This window comes from Salvia splendens, chromosome 9 (genome assembly GCF_004379255.2).
Source record: "Salvia splendens isolate huo1 chromosome 9, SspV2, whole genome shotgun sequence".
Classification (NCBI taxonomy): Eukaryota; Viridiplantae; Streptophyta; class Magnoliopsida; order Lamiales; family Lamiaceae; genus Salvia; species Salvia splendens.
The window spans coordinates 32,023,873-32,039,364 of record NC_056040.1 but is presented as its reverse complement, the minus strand read 5'-3'; the positions used below and the strand labels follow the sequence as shown (position 1 = coordinate 32,039,364).

The 15,492-nt window shown below is 33.8% G+C and overlaps 1 protein-coding gene across 1 annotated transcript; it reads left to right on the top strand.

The window, feature by feature from the left end:
- The first annotated feature begins 7,457 nt into the window (after nt 1–7,457).
- Nucleotides 7,458–14,930, top strand: LOC121749434 (transcription initiation factor TFIID subunit 11-like). The gene is made up of 2 exons (XM_042144004.1): nt 7,458–8,116; nt 14,804–14,930. Exons 1-2 carry the CDS (start codon nt 7,458–7,460, stop codon nt 14,928–14,930), a joined length of 786 nt encoding a protein of 261 aa, XP_041999938.1.
- The last annotated feature ends 562 nt before the right edge of the window (nt 14,931–15,492 follow it).

The following is a 15,492-nucleotide window of genomic DNA, read 5'->3' as shown; positions in this document are numbered from 1 at the left end:
AAGAATGTATATACTACATTAGATTAATGTGATACAATATTGATGGTTCCGCTTGTGAGTGGGTACTTCAACCTAGCCCATGGATTGCTAAACCCAAAGGGAAAAAATTTAATTTCCTTTTAACATTATTCTCTTCAATCTGTACATTATTTACTAATCCGTGCACATTATTAAATACTATTGGTACATTATTTACTGTACCAAATCTTAAACGCATTAAAAAATAAAATTTAATTCATGTGGTGGTGCTATAACCTAGCCCCATGGGTTGCTAAACCCAAGGGGAATGATTCAAACTCTCTGCCCTTTGTAATGGTTCCGATTGTGAGTAGGTACTACAACCTAGCCCCATGGATTGTTAAACCCAAAGGGAAAGAATTCAATTTCCTTTCAACATTATTCTCTTCAATCTGTACATTATTTACTGATCCGTGCACATTATTAGATACTATTGGTACATTATTTACTGTACCAAATCTTAAATGCATTAAAAAATGAAATTTAATCCATGTGGTGGTGCTATAACCTAGCTCCATGGGTTGGGGATGATTCAAACTCTCTGCCCTTTGTAATGGTTCCATTTGTGAGTGGGTACTACAACCTATCCATGGATTGCTGAACCCAAAGGGCATGAATTCAAGTTCCTTTCAACATTATTCTTTTCAATCTGTACATTATTCACCGATCAATGCACATTATTAGATACTATTGGTACATTATTTACTATAACAAATCTTAAACGCATTAAAAATGAAATTTAATTCATGTGGTGGTGTTATAACCTAGCCCCATGGGTTGCTAAACCCAAGGGGAATGATTCAAACTCTCTGCCATTTGTAATGGTTCCGTTTGTGAGTGGGTACTACAACCTATCCCCATGGATTGTTGAACCCAAAGGGCATGAATTCAAGTTACTTTCAACATTATTTTCTTCAATCTGTACATTATTCACTGATCAATGCACATTATTAGATACTATTGGTACATTATTTACTGTAACAAAACAGTGAATGTCAAAAATTTACAAGATGTAACTCAGGAAAAGAAAACACGAAAAACTGTAAATGTTAGATGATTTCATGAAAATAAAACGACAATCGATGAAAAATAAATCTGAATACAAAGATGAACCCATCACAAACAAATACAGAAAACCATAGATGTCAATTACACGACTAATACAATAACTTTCTACCAAAATTGGTGAATAATCAATTAAGTAACTGAATGTATAACCTTCTTCCATTGTTAACATGAATGAAACGAGAATGAGTGAAATCTCGAAAAATGGAGATAATAATGAAAAAACAGCAGACGTGTTGAATGGAAAAGAGGATTCGCGACGACAATCAAACACTGCAGATGTCTTCAATGAAAAAGAGGTTTTGCAAGAGCTCTTTCTATTTTTGTTCTAAGCCGCTAATAGAATTCCATTTTAATGAAGGGCTTTAGTTTTATTCCGACTCAGGGAGTGACGCATAACCATCATGCGTCTTTATTAATAAAACGCATGACCATCATGCGTCTTTACGTAATGACGCATGACCATTATGCGTTTTTAAAGACGCATAACCCTTATGCGTCATTACGTAATGACGCATAAGGGTTATGCGTCTTTACGTAATGACTATATACACTATCTTCTTTTGTTAGTTTACACTATAATTTGTGAACAGCTGATTATGAATGATTTTGAGGTGTCATGTTACACTCAATCTGAACATCAAGACACAAAAACTCCATCCGATGCAAAGCGCCAAGAGCAGTATATATGTTTATTTCAGTCACACATCAAAGGTTTCTTACCTAAAAACTCTAAACCTGAACTAACATGTCATGAACATCCAAGAATGAAATATTTATACATGAATGGACTAGAATTAGCAGATTCAAGTACTGTTAAGAATCATCCGATGTGCTGACTCAACTGAAAACATATCTCAATTGACAATGCCTATATTTGCCTACAAAACCATCTACGGCTGAAAAGAATAAAATTTTAGCCACTTGTTATTTACATATTCATAAGAATAAAATTTTAGCCACTTGTTATTTACATATTCATAAGAAAACGACCTTTTATGTTAGTGCAACATGACACCTCAAAATCATTCATAATCACTGTTCACAAATTATAGTGTATATTCATAAGAAAACGACCTTTTATGTTAGTGCAACATGACACCTCAAAATCATTCACAATCACTGTTCACAAATTATAGTGTAAACTTACAAAAGAAGATAGTGTATGAAGTCATTACGTAAAGACGCATAACCTTATGCGTCATTACGTAATGACGCATAAGGGTTATGCGTCTTTAAAAACGCATAATGGTTGTGCGTCATTACTTAAAGACGCATGATTGTTATGCGTTTTATTAATAAAGACGCATGATGGTTATGCGTCATAAAACTAAAGCCCTTCATTAAAATGGAATTCTATTAGCATGCAAGAACAAAAATAGAATTTTTCCGGTTTTGCAATGATAATTCAGAGATATAATCTCTCAACAAATTGTTATGGGACGAGAAAATAAAATTGCAGACGTATTCAATGTAAAAGACTGATAATTCTGGTAGAGAATGATTAACATTGGCGTGTAATAGGGATGTAATCTTCCAACGTATTTTGGCTGATGATTGAGAGAGGAAATCATGGAAACTGCCATAATTGAATCTTAATCCTATAACAAAAATGACATTTTCCTATTAATTTAATAATTTTAATAATCAAAATCAACTTGATTTTTGGCCATCGGATTTTCTAATCGTGGGGCTAGGATTAAAAAGGAAGAATGAACCATATTTACAAAAAGAATATGATTACATCCCTATATTTATATATATATATATATATATATATATATATATATATATATATATATATATAGAGTTGTGATCAATGTCGAACCAATCTTAAAGACCGAACTAGAGATCAAATTAGGGTCATCCATTTTCTTAATCTTGTGGTTAGGATTAATTTACCATTATTTCATTATTTTATCCCAAAAAACTTGTTGAAGGGTATTTTGGGAAATCAATTCATTTACAAACATAAAATACATGTTTCCTCAATTTATATCTCAATTCTTCGATCGCCGCTCTTTCATTCAATCTTCATCGATCTCCTTCTCGCAATCTCCTTCATCTTCATCGATCTCCATCTCGCAATCTCCTTCAATCTTCATTAATCTCCATCGCCGGAAAATTGTGTTGCCTCAATTCATGATAGTCGGACAATTGCCTCAATCGCGATCTACCTCAATCGTGATCTGCCTCAATCGCGATCTGCCTCAGTTTTCATAATCTTCGTAATCTCATCCATGGAGAATTCCACACTTGAAATTCATCAACATATCGATGGAGTAGGAACGACACCGACAAATTCTGCGGTGGATGAGAAGCTTCGATCTCGATTTGCCGTCGGAGGATTTGCCTCAGGCGGTGGAGTAGTACGACGGCGGCAGCATCAACGGTGGGATTTGATGAAATGCTGGAGCTTTTATTTAAAATACTAATTTAGTTTTTTCAATTCTGAATTCTAGCCAAATTGAATGTTATTTTGATACCTGTAAGTTTTGAGCTTGAATTATGGAATCCTAGCCAATTTTAGCCAATTCTGATTTTTGAATCCTAGCCAATTATAGTCAGTTCTTAATTTGATATATGTTTTTAACATTGATGAAGTGTTTTAACATTGATGAACAATCTCTTGTTGAACCTTGTTGGTGGATATTTTTTCAATTTTTTTCATGTCTGTTGTATTAACAAATCTATAATGAAGTAACAGTTTGGCTGAATGAAGTAATCCGCAGGTTGAATGAAGTAACGTGAACTTAACTGTCTTGTATACATAAGTTTGTGTATAGCTTTAGTTAATATGAACCAAATATCTAGTTGAATGAAGTAATAACATGTTCAATGAACAAATGCCGGTTAATATGAAATGATAATATAAAGTATATTGTATGCATAAGTACGTGATCAATTGTACTTATGATGAATTAAATTACCTTTATAGATGTAGAAATAACATGGATAAATTTCTGGTTTAATGATAATTTTTGTTGTTATTGTTGTGGTGAATGAGGCTAGGCAGAAATGATTTGCAAGCAGATTTTTACGAAGTCACTCATCTTATTGATGGCAATATTGATCAAATACGCACATTTAAATATAACATTGCTGAATGAAAAAGAAGTACTTTGTGATGAACAATCTCTTGTTGAACCTTATTGATGAATATTTTTTCAATTTCATGCTGGTAGTATAAACAAATCAATAATGAAGTAACAGTTTGGCTAAATGAAGTAATCCGCAAGTTGAATGAAGTATCTTGAACTCAATTGTGTTGTATGCATAAGTTTGCGTAAAGCTTTAGTTAATATGAACCAAATATCTAGTTGAATGAAGTAATAACATGTTTGAATGAACTTAATTCCGGTTAATATGAAATGATAATCTGAAGTGTTTTGTATGCATAAGTACTTGATTAATTGTACTTATAATGAACTAAATTACCTTTATAAATGAAGTAATAGCATGGACAAATGAACTTAAATTCTGGTTGAATGATGATTCTTGTTGTTGTGGTGGTGGTGGATATGCAGATTTTTACGATGTCGCATGGCTTATTGAGGGCAACTCATTTGATGGTTCATGAATTTTTCCGATTTTTTTTTGGATACCTGATATGTGTTTAACATTGAAAAGGTATTTTAACCAATGTGATGAACAATCTCTTGTTGAACCTTGTTGATGAATATTTTTTCGATTTCATGCCGGTAGTATAAACAAATCGATAATGAAGTAACAGTTTGGCTGAATGAAGTATCTTGAACTCAATTGTGTTGTATGCATAAGTTTGCGTAAAGCTTTAGTTAATATGAACTAAATATCTAGTTGAATGAAGTAATAACATGTTTGAATGAACTTAATTCCAGTTAATATGAAATGATAATCTGAAGTGTATTGTATGCATAAGTACTTGATTAATTGTACTTATAATGAACTAAATTACCTTTATAAATGAAGTAATAGCATGGACAAATGAACTTAAATTCTAGTTGAATGATGATTCTTGTTGTAGTGGTGGATATGCAGATTTTTACGATGTCTCATGGCTTATTGTAGTAGTTTATTATATCATTGTAGTAGTTTATTATTCATTACAGTAGTTTACTACTGTGCGTGAATAAAATCGTTTGAATTTTCTCCAAAATAGTCAACTATTTCCACTGTAGGAGAAAGTTGGTAAACCACACCATCCTCACTATATAAACCCCATAACCAAATACAAACTCTCCATTTTGAAAAAAGGAAAAAAAAAACAAACTTGTCCAATATAAGAAATCATCCAAATTTGACACACCAACCCATCTCAATGGGTTGAGCCGTGATTCTGGGCACCGCCCATTTGTTAGGGCGTGGGGACGGGCCATCTAGTGATTGCACAAATGTCCTCATCAGCATGTCACCATGTCTCAACTACATCTTCCGAAACTCATCATCCCTCTCCTCCGATTTGATTTTTCACCCCGTTGTGAGTTAGAGGATTTTCCCCTGTGTTATCTTCACCTATATATAAGAAACACATAACAACAATTCAACATTTGAAACATAGTTTATATCATCATTAAAATAGTTTGTAACATTATCATTAGGTTCTTTAGTTCATTACAAGTATACTTCCCAGCTAAATATACATACAAAATATGTCAGTTTATATTACTTCATTTCATGTGGTTATTTCTTCATCGAATAAGTTATTTAGCTCATTCAATGTAATTATAAAGCAAAATATGCATACAAAACATGTCAGTTTATATTACTTCATTTCATTAGGTTATTACTTCATCAAATTGGTTAGTTAGTTCATTCAATCTTATTTCCTAGCAAAATATGCATACAAAACACGTTAGTTTATATTACTTCATTTCATGAGGTTATTACTTCATCAAATAGGTTAGTTAATTCATTCAACTGTTATTTCTTCACAAAATATGCATATAACACAGTTAATAAAATTCATACAACACAGTTAACTTCATCTCATGAATTAGGACTAGGTCATAAATATATTTTTACCTTCTGGCATAGGGATTTGGCTTGCAGTACTGAACATCAAACGAACTTTTCTTGTGTTTTGATTTATCCACCGGCTGTGATTTAGCTACTGACCTACGAGTATATTTGACACCTACGTTGACCTTCCTCCGCTTTGCTTCATGAAATAATTGGACGAAAATCAGAAACCAAATTACAAACAGATGTAGTAAATTAGAATTTCAAAAACAATAAAGCTTCAAAATAGTGTATTATTTGAGGCAGACATTCTGCCAGAACGCAATCACCGTCGTTCACCTCCATCGACGATTTTCTTGTGTCAACCATTAAAATCGGCGGCTGAAGTATTGTGCTTTGAAATCTGAATTATGAAGCAATGTTTCCAAATTATAAAGTAATAAATCACATTTAGAAGATGCATATCATTTTATGCCACATAATTCAAATGAGTCCAGAAATGAACCAGAAGCACACATTAACCAAATAAATTCGAAAAAATGAAAAATCAAACACTAAATTAATAGCCTCATGAAATGAAGTAATAACCTCTTGAAATGAAGTAATATCCTCATGAAATGAACTAAATCGATAATTTTTGTAGTCACACTTTTTGATATATTTCTCTTAAATATCAGAGAAGTACTGTGAAGTAATCTATCCTAAAGTAATCGATTTATGCAACAATCAAATGTTGAAGTAATCTCTCCTAAAGAAAAATCAAAGAAAAAATCAAATGTGTATTACCTGAACCAGACGTACGGCCAGAACGTAATAGGCGTCCTTCACCTTCAGTCGACGATTTGCGTGTGTCAACCATTTCGAATTGACACTGATTTCAGGTTAGGCTGAAGAGATGTCGATCTCGGCAGATGGAGATTTCTGAATCAACTGATGGAGATGTTGAATCGGGGATGATTGTCGTCGATTTCAGTTGAAGTCGGCCGGAGATGATCGATGGATATGCTGAATCGACCGATGGAGATGCTGAATCGGGGATGGTTGTCACCGATTTCAGTTGAATCGGTCAGAGATGATCGATGAAGATGAAGAATCCTTGATTTTTCAGAGAGGTTTTCGGTGAGGTTTTGAGAGAAGAAGAGGCGGGCGGGGTATGAGAATGAGTGAAATTTTTGTGATCTACGAATTCTAACTTTTACCCTACTTATAAAATGACTTACATACCCCCCGTGTTGAAGTAATTTGTGTATGTAATGAACTACTAAAATTTTTACTACATCATCTCATCTCATCCACTAAAAACTAGATCTAATGGCCTTAATTTGGTCTCTAGTTCGGTCTTTAAGACTAGATTTGTGAATAATGGGACTCTCTCTCTATATATATATATATATGCAAAAGAAGGAGAAAACTAGTACCGTGTGTCCAAAAACATGGATGAAGCCCCTAAAAAATTCCCAATCTCAATGATTTCATCATCAGAAGAGTCTTCGGATTTGGAGTGGGAAGATGAGTTAATGGTTGTGGATTCGTACGAAGGCGACAGCGATGGAGACGACAAGGATGATGGAAGTAGTAAGAATAGGAGGAAGGTTGAGAGTCCAGCAAAAACAAATCAAGATGACAAGGACAAGGACAAGGACAAGGACGTTGGAAGTAGTAAGAAGAGGAGGGAGATTGAGAGTCTTGCAAAACAAAATCAAGATGATAAGGACAAGGATGTTGGAAGTAGTAAGAAGAGGAAGATTGTGAGTCCAGCAAAAACAAATCAAGATGACAAGGATGTTAGAAGTAGTAAAAAGAGGAGGAAGATTGTGAGTCTAGCAAAAAAAAATCAAGATGACAAGGAAAAGGATGTTGGAAGTAGTAGTAAGAAGATTTTAAGTCAAGCAAAAACAAATCAAGATGATAAGGACAAGGACAAGGATGATGGAAGTAGTAGTAAGATGATTGTAAGTCCAGCAAATCCAGACGGCTATCCTCGGTTGGCGTCGTTTCTAAGACAGAACCATATGGAAGAAGCGCTTCAACGGAATTGGACAGTGATTGGGAATGAGAATGCGTCAAAGCTACAACAACAATGGATGCCGCGGTTAAGTTGGATCTCATACAAGATATTTTGGATGTTATTAACCCCCAAGCTAATTTGTTTCTTTCTGATTTTTATTAACAACCTGCTTCATGAATTTAATCTACTTATCATCCTTGTTTTAGTATTTAGTAGTGAGAATTTGATTAACAAATTGTCAAAAGGTGAATAATTTTGATGATATTGTAGCATTGGTCATGACTCAACTCAAAGGTGTGTTTGATTTTATGAAAGTTCTGTATTTGATCAACTGTGTGGTATGCAGATTAGTATTTATCATCGTTGCATTCAAACAGCTAAAAGGATTCCTTGAGATAGTTCATATCACAAGACATGACAAGAAGGCCTTTGCAGCAATTTCGGTTTACTGATGAATTCTTCTTACCTTCTCCTCTCTCTCTCTATCTTCTTGTTTTCTCTGTATTTCTTTTTATACCAATTTAGCATATTAGTGCCCAACTTTCGAAATTTCAAATGCAAGTGTGCAACTATATAATTCGATAGCATGCAAATGAATTTTACACAACATCGAGGCGCAATTGCTTGCATATTCATTTTGAGGAAATTTCTAAATTTTGACTATGTAAATTTATCGGAATCAAACACTAAACTAAAACTCATATTAACTACTCCTCCTCCGTCCCTTAAATTTTGTCACAGTTTGATCAAGCATGAATTTTAAGAAATGTAATGAAAAGTGGGTTGAAAAAGTTTGTAGGTAGACATGCAGAAACCGAACCGGCCCGGCGGTTAACCGCCGGTTCGGGCCCGCCGGTTCATGAACCGGAACTGGAACCGGCGGTTTGAACCATCCGGAGGGTTGCCGGTTAACATGGGCCGGTTCAGGGTCGGCGAATTGTGAACCGTGAACCGGCGGTTCGGCGGTTTGAACCGCCGGTTCAACCGAATTTTAAAAAAAAATTATTTATAAAAATTGATTTTTATATTTAAAATCAATTTTTACAAACAAATGAATACAAGAAATTCGTAATAGCACATATTATTTGATGGGCTTGCGAATTTATGAAACCATTCTTAGTTGTTTCTCTTTTATAGAAACATCCTTTAATGTTTTATGTTCCACTTTCGATGTGGGACAAAATCATTCTTGGTTGTTTCTATTTTATAGAGACATCCTTGAATGTTTTATGTTCCACTTTCGATGTGGGACAAACTCATTCTTGGTTGTTTCTATTTTATAGAGACATCCTTGAATGTTTTATGTTCCACTTTCGATGTGGGACAAAATATGTTGAAGTACTTTCTTTTATAACTACATGTTTAGAGCATTCATTCATCTTTTTCCAATGTGAGATACAAAACTTTCTTTTGTCTTCTACTTTTCTTCATGTTTTGTATGATATATATAAACAAAATTATTATTCAAATATATTCTTGATTGATAAAAATAAAGAATTATTGAGAAATATGATTTGTATATAGAAAATATTTATTTGTATAATAATTATTGTTAGGTTTATACAATTTGTATAAGAATTATTCTTTCAATGTGTATAATATTATTTATTAGTTAACATATACATAAATTTATAAACATAAGCAAATCATTAATGATAAATAACTAATGAATAATAGTTTATGTAATAATATTTGTTATTATTACATAAACTATTATGTCCTATTAAGTATTGATATTTTTTTAAGTATTGATAATAATATTGGACATAATAGTTTATGTCCAATATTATTGATGTATTTATAAACTATTATGTCCAATATTATTCTATAATAAATTTATGTATTTATGATCAAAGCAAATTATTTTATTTCATTAGTTATTTATGTATATATTTATAAAATATCAATACTTAATATTGGACATAATAGTTTATGTAATAATAACAAATATTATTACATAAACTATTATTCATTAGTTATTTATCATTAATGATTTGCTTATGTTTATAAATTTATGTATATGTTAACTAATAAATAATATTATACACATTAAAAAATAATTCTTATACAAATTGTATAAACCTAACCATAATTATTATACAAATAAATATTTTCTATATACAAATCATATTTCTCAATAATTCATTATTTTTAACAATCAAGAATATATTTGAATAATAATTTTGTTTATATATATCATACAAAACATGAAGAAAAATAGAAGACAAAAGAAAGTTTTGTATCCCACATTGGAAAAAGATGAATGAATGCTCTAAACATGTAGTTATAAAAGAAAATACTTCAACATATTTTGTCCTACATCAAAAGTGAAACATAAAACATTCAAGGAAGTCTCTATAAAAGAGAAACATCCAAGAATGATTTTGTCCCACATCGAAAGTGGAACATAAAACATTCAAGGATGTCTTTATAAAAAAAACAACCAAGAATGATTTTGTCTCACATCGAAAGTGGAACATAAAACATTCAAGGATGTTTCTATAAAAGAGAAACAACCAAGAATGATTATGTCCCACATCGAAAGTGGAACATAAAACATTCAAGGATGTCTCTATAAAAGTGAAACAACCAAGAATGATTTTGTCCCACATCGAAAGTGGAACATAAAACATTCAAGGATGTCTCTATAAAAGAGAAACAACCAAGAATGAGTTTGTCCCACATCGAAAGTGGAACATAAAACATTCAAGGATGTCTCTATAAAAGAGAAACAACCAAGAATGAGTTTGTCCCACATCGAAAGTGGAACATAAAACATTCAAGGATGTCTCTATAAAAGAGAAACAACCAAGAATGGTTTCTTAAATTCGCAAGCCCATCAAATATATATGGGCTATTACGAATTTCTTGTATTCATTTGTTTGTAAAAATTAATTTTAAATATAAAAATCAATTTTTATAAATAAAAAATATTTTTTTTAATTTCGGTTGAACCGCCGGTTCATGAACCGGAACCGGCGGTTCAGGCAAAAAACCGGCGGTTTTGAACCGCCTGGTGAACCGGCATTTTTTTGAACCGGAACCGGAACCGCCGGGAGGTAGGCGGGCCGGTTCAGGTTCAAGCATTTCCTGAACCGTGAACCGCCGGTTCATGAACCGGAACCGGCGGTTCGTGACCCTTGTGCATGCCTATTTGTAGGTAGTGGGTCCTACTTTTAAAGTATTAGTTTTATACTCCCTCTGTCCCACCACAAGTGATCAACTTTCCGTTTTGAGTTGTTCCACCACAAGTGATCAATTTCATTTTTAACTAAAAATAAAACTTCACCCATCTCTTATTGTATTACCTCTCTCTTACTTTATTCTCTCTTACTTTTTTCCCTCTCATATTTTACTCTCTCTACTTTAAACATATATCATTTTCTTAATTCTCATGTCCAAAAGAAATCCATCACTTGTAGTGGGACGGAGGGAGTAATAAAATGTGAATGGAATGAGTTAGTGTAATGTAGGGTCCATTACAAAAAATGATAAAAAGTGAAATGTGACAAAATTTGTGGGACTGACGGAAATGGAAAAATGTGACAAATTTTCAGGGACGGATGGAGTAGTATCGAGCACAAGATCAAGTTTTTGCAGATGTTTGAGACATGCAACACTTCCTTCAGAGTTATTGGTATGTCGGACGACACCTTGACAATCGCATCTGGCATCCCCAATGCCGACTACCTTAGATAGCTTTCTCCCCTCAATAGTTTTGTAGGAGATAAACTTGCTCCTATCGGCGCACACGTGAGTAGTAGCGCCGATGTCAATCTACCAACCATCTTTGTTCTTGATGTTAGACGTCAGTAACCACGACAGCTAAGTCTCCTTCGTCATGCTTGATGAAGTTTTTCTCAAAAATTTTCCACATCATTATTAATGTGTCTACAACATAATACATAATGTACAAATTATAAGCTAAAACATTTAGAACAACATTTTTACATAAGTAGCCCCCAATTGTGTCAACTATCGTATACATCTCGGACGATGATGTTTGTCTCTTGTGCACTTGGCGCATGCGGCTAACTTTTTAGAAAATTGACGACGCTTAATGTTGTTGAGTATACAATATCTCTTGTGCCACTTCTTGAAGTTGGTTCCACCAAACTTTGACAACTCTTTAGAAGGTGGCTTCATTCTCGGTACCATAGACGTCAATCTCTCCCCCGCATGGGAGTCAATCGTGTTGACCCGGAAGGCATCAACTCTTGTGTTGATCCGTAAGTTCTAACACTCAATCCAATAGGGGATTTTATGGCACCACTAAAAGCGGAACCATCAATTCTCCTGTTGATCTCGAAGCCTCAACACTTGATCAATCGAAGGATCTCATGGAACCACTTAAAGGGGAACTATAAATTCCCATGTTGGCCCCGAAGGCCCCAATACCCGCATTGACCCTAAAAGCCTCAACATTTGATCCATTGAAGGATCCAAACCACTAAAAGTAGAACCATTGGTGCCACTCAAAGTGGATCCACCATTCAACCGATACAGGTTAGTTAATGTTCATAATGTTATTGAAGCAACATTGTTGGAGTCAGTATGGACGGATCCACAACCATATAGTGGGGCATTTGTCCTTCCTCAAAAATTTGCATCTATACTAATATTTCTTCAAATTAGAATATATATTTGAATTCCTTCTTAAATGCCCTTCTCACCTCTTCAAATTATTTGCTTATGTATATTTTTGCCACTTCTGAGTTCAATTTCTGGCTCTGCCCCTAGGAGTGAGGGATGGTGGTGATGATGCTTGATTCTGTCATCATATCCAAACCAATGTATTACTTTCAAAAGTTATTAGATTCAATTCAGCATTTTTTCAATCTCCTTCTTCAGGTAGAAAGTACACTATCATGGACCAAGTTCGCACCAAAGGAACCCAAAAGAAATTGAAGGAAGATTACAATTGTAATAACTGCAGAGAAACAACAACAGTAAAAACTATAAATAGTAAAAATAAACTGAGTCGAAGAGTCTTATTTCTGCAAGACGAGATACGCTACGATAGTGGCCTCGAATCTGACATTCCGTCCCCAAAGATAAAACGACTTCAACTCTGGTGTAGTAGTACCACTAACCACAGAGTTTCAGCCACTAGATAATGACGAGGGCAAAGCTTTGACAAACTAAGAACGCAGAGAGAGAGAGAGAGGAGATTACATGAGTATGTCTCCCTATTTATAGGCCAAGCCTATTACAAGTGGAGTTAATGGAATCAATGCAGGTCAATGCCGAGTCAACTTTGCCATTAATGCTGGATTGTAACGGGTGGGCATTAGCAACGTTACAATCATGGAGCGCGAATCTAGACGGATGTATCTAGATACCTCTCATGCCGTTGTTCGTTCTATAGATGTATTTGGACAACCCGACCAATATGCACACATAGACAGTAGCATGTCAAACCACATATGCTTATTTGCCATGTGGTTTATCAACATGTTCAATGTGAAATTAATTAATTAATTAATATCTTAACTCCATATTATTGTGATATACTTTAATCCAGTATTTTTCACTTATCGGGCATCGGTTTAGAAAAAAATGAAGATACCACGATCATCTACTTGATCGGAATGTAGATCGATCTTATATTACTTAATTTTGCAAAATCAAATATTTAGTCATGTGTGCGGCCCGGTCAAACTGATATGACCGGCTAGATTCCAACAGGAATAATTTAACACGTTTTTAATTAATCGAGCTTATCTCAACCTAATGACCTAGGGGATACTTATCTATTAAGATTAACTGTAACCGATTAGTCAGGTATGACTTGGTTATAATTAGCAAAGTGTTGGAAACCATTGATGTTTCTCAGCTTGTTATTCCACTTTTAGTCGGATTAAGTGAAGAGTAGTTTATAATAAAAACTAGATTAAAAGTTTGGCTCTATTTTTACTGTTTAATGGATCTGAAAACAAAATTGCGAGATTTATAGATCTTGAAGCACTACTCGCATCAACTGGTGCAATTGGTATGGGATTTAATGATCATCATTTTTTCGAATCATTGAATAAATGCTGTTTCCAGGCTTTGCTAGTAATATATTGTGATGACATTAATTAGGAATACGATACCAATGGCGTCAGTGACGAAGCTAGGATTTTTAACCTGGGGCCTAAGTCTAAAATATATTTTGGTGTTTTTGTTGCCGGGAGCAACTGCAATATGGGGAGCAGCAGGATGCGAGAATTATAGATGCTTATGAATTATACACTTAGTGTATGTCAATCGAAATAGTCAAGTTGTCGAAAGAGGGGACAATGTCGAGAAAACAACAATGATAGAAACCAAATATACATATAATAACACATACTCCCTCATTCCCATTAGAAAAAAACATTTGTTTTTCGGCACATGATTTAATGTAGTGTTATTTTGTGAGTTAACGATGAGAGAATAAAGATAGAAAGATGAAAAAAGTAGAGATGATGTTGCACTTAAGGAAATGTACACTTTTAATGGGATAACTTAAAAACAAAACGTTTAATATTTAATTGGGAAGAGGGAGAGAGTATTTATTTTCTAAAATAATCAGTTTCAATTTTTACTTACTCGAAAATGATGTTGGTAATGATGGTGGATTTTACTTACCTCCCGTTATAGTCATTTCCTTGACAATTTTGTAGTTTGGGGCTATAACTAATTGATCATGGAAGTCCCAAGCTTTATTTAATCATTAGGATGTGATACAATTTGATCATCACCTTCTTGCAAGTTTCTGTATTGTATTTTTGTATTTCCTCTTTGCAGATGGACTATATATGAAGAAAGCATGAATGAGATCATGGAATTGCAGGAGATTAATGGTTTAATGATGCTTTTGAATGCATCAAATCCTAGCATGCCTGATCTTATCTCAGATGAATTTGAGGATTAATAGACAACTAAAACGTCAAGTGCACGATGTGAAAGAGATGAGAAGAATGGTTGACTGGAGAGGTCTCACCATTGGGCAATATTGAACAGACGTCGGAAAGAGGGAGCATGCCTTATTCTCCATATTTTGCGTTATGCGAGCTAAAACTATCTACGTGGCTCCTAAATATGAGTAAAAACTGTCTAGATTGGCTCCTTGACACGAGTTAAAACCGTTAACAAAAAATTGAAGAGCTCCTTGACACGAGTTAAAACTGTCAATAGAAAATGAAGAACTCCTTGAAAGAACCTAAAATTTCAATGATGAAAAATAAAGAAGCTCCTTGAAACGAGTCTAAACTTTCAATGATGAAAAAATAACTCCTTGGTACGAGTCTAAACTATTAAGGATGAATTGAAGAAGCTCCATGATACGAGCATAAACTGTCAATGAAAATTAAATGACTACTATAAGTATGAGTACAAACTATTTATCAAAATGAAGATCATGCAAGTTAATTGTCGAAAAACTAGATACTCAACTTGAGGGGAGTGTTGGAATGGAGAAATCATTTAATTGGAGA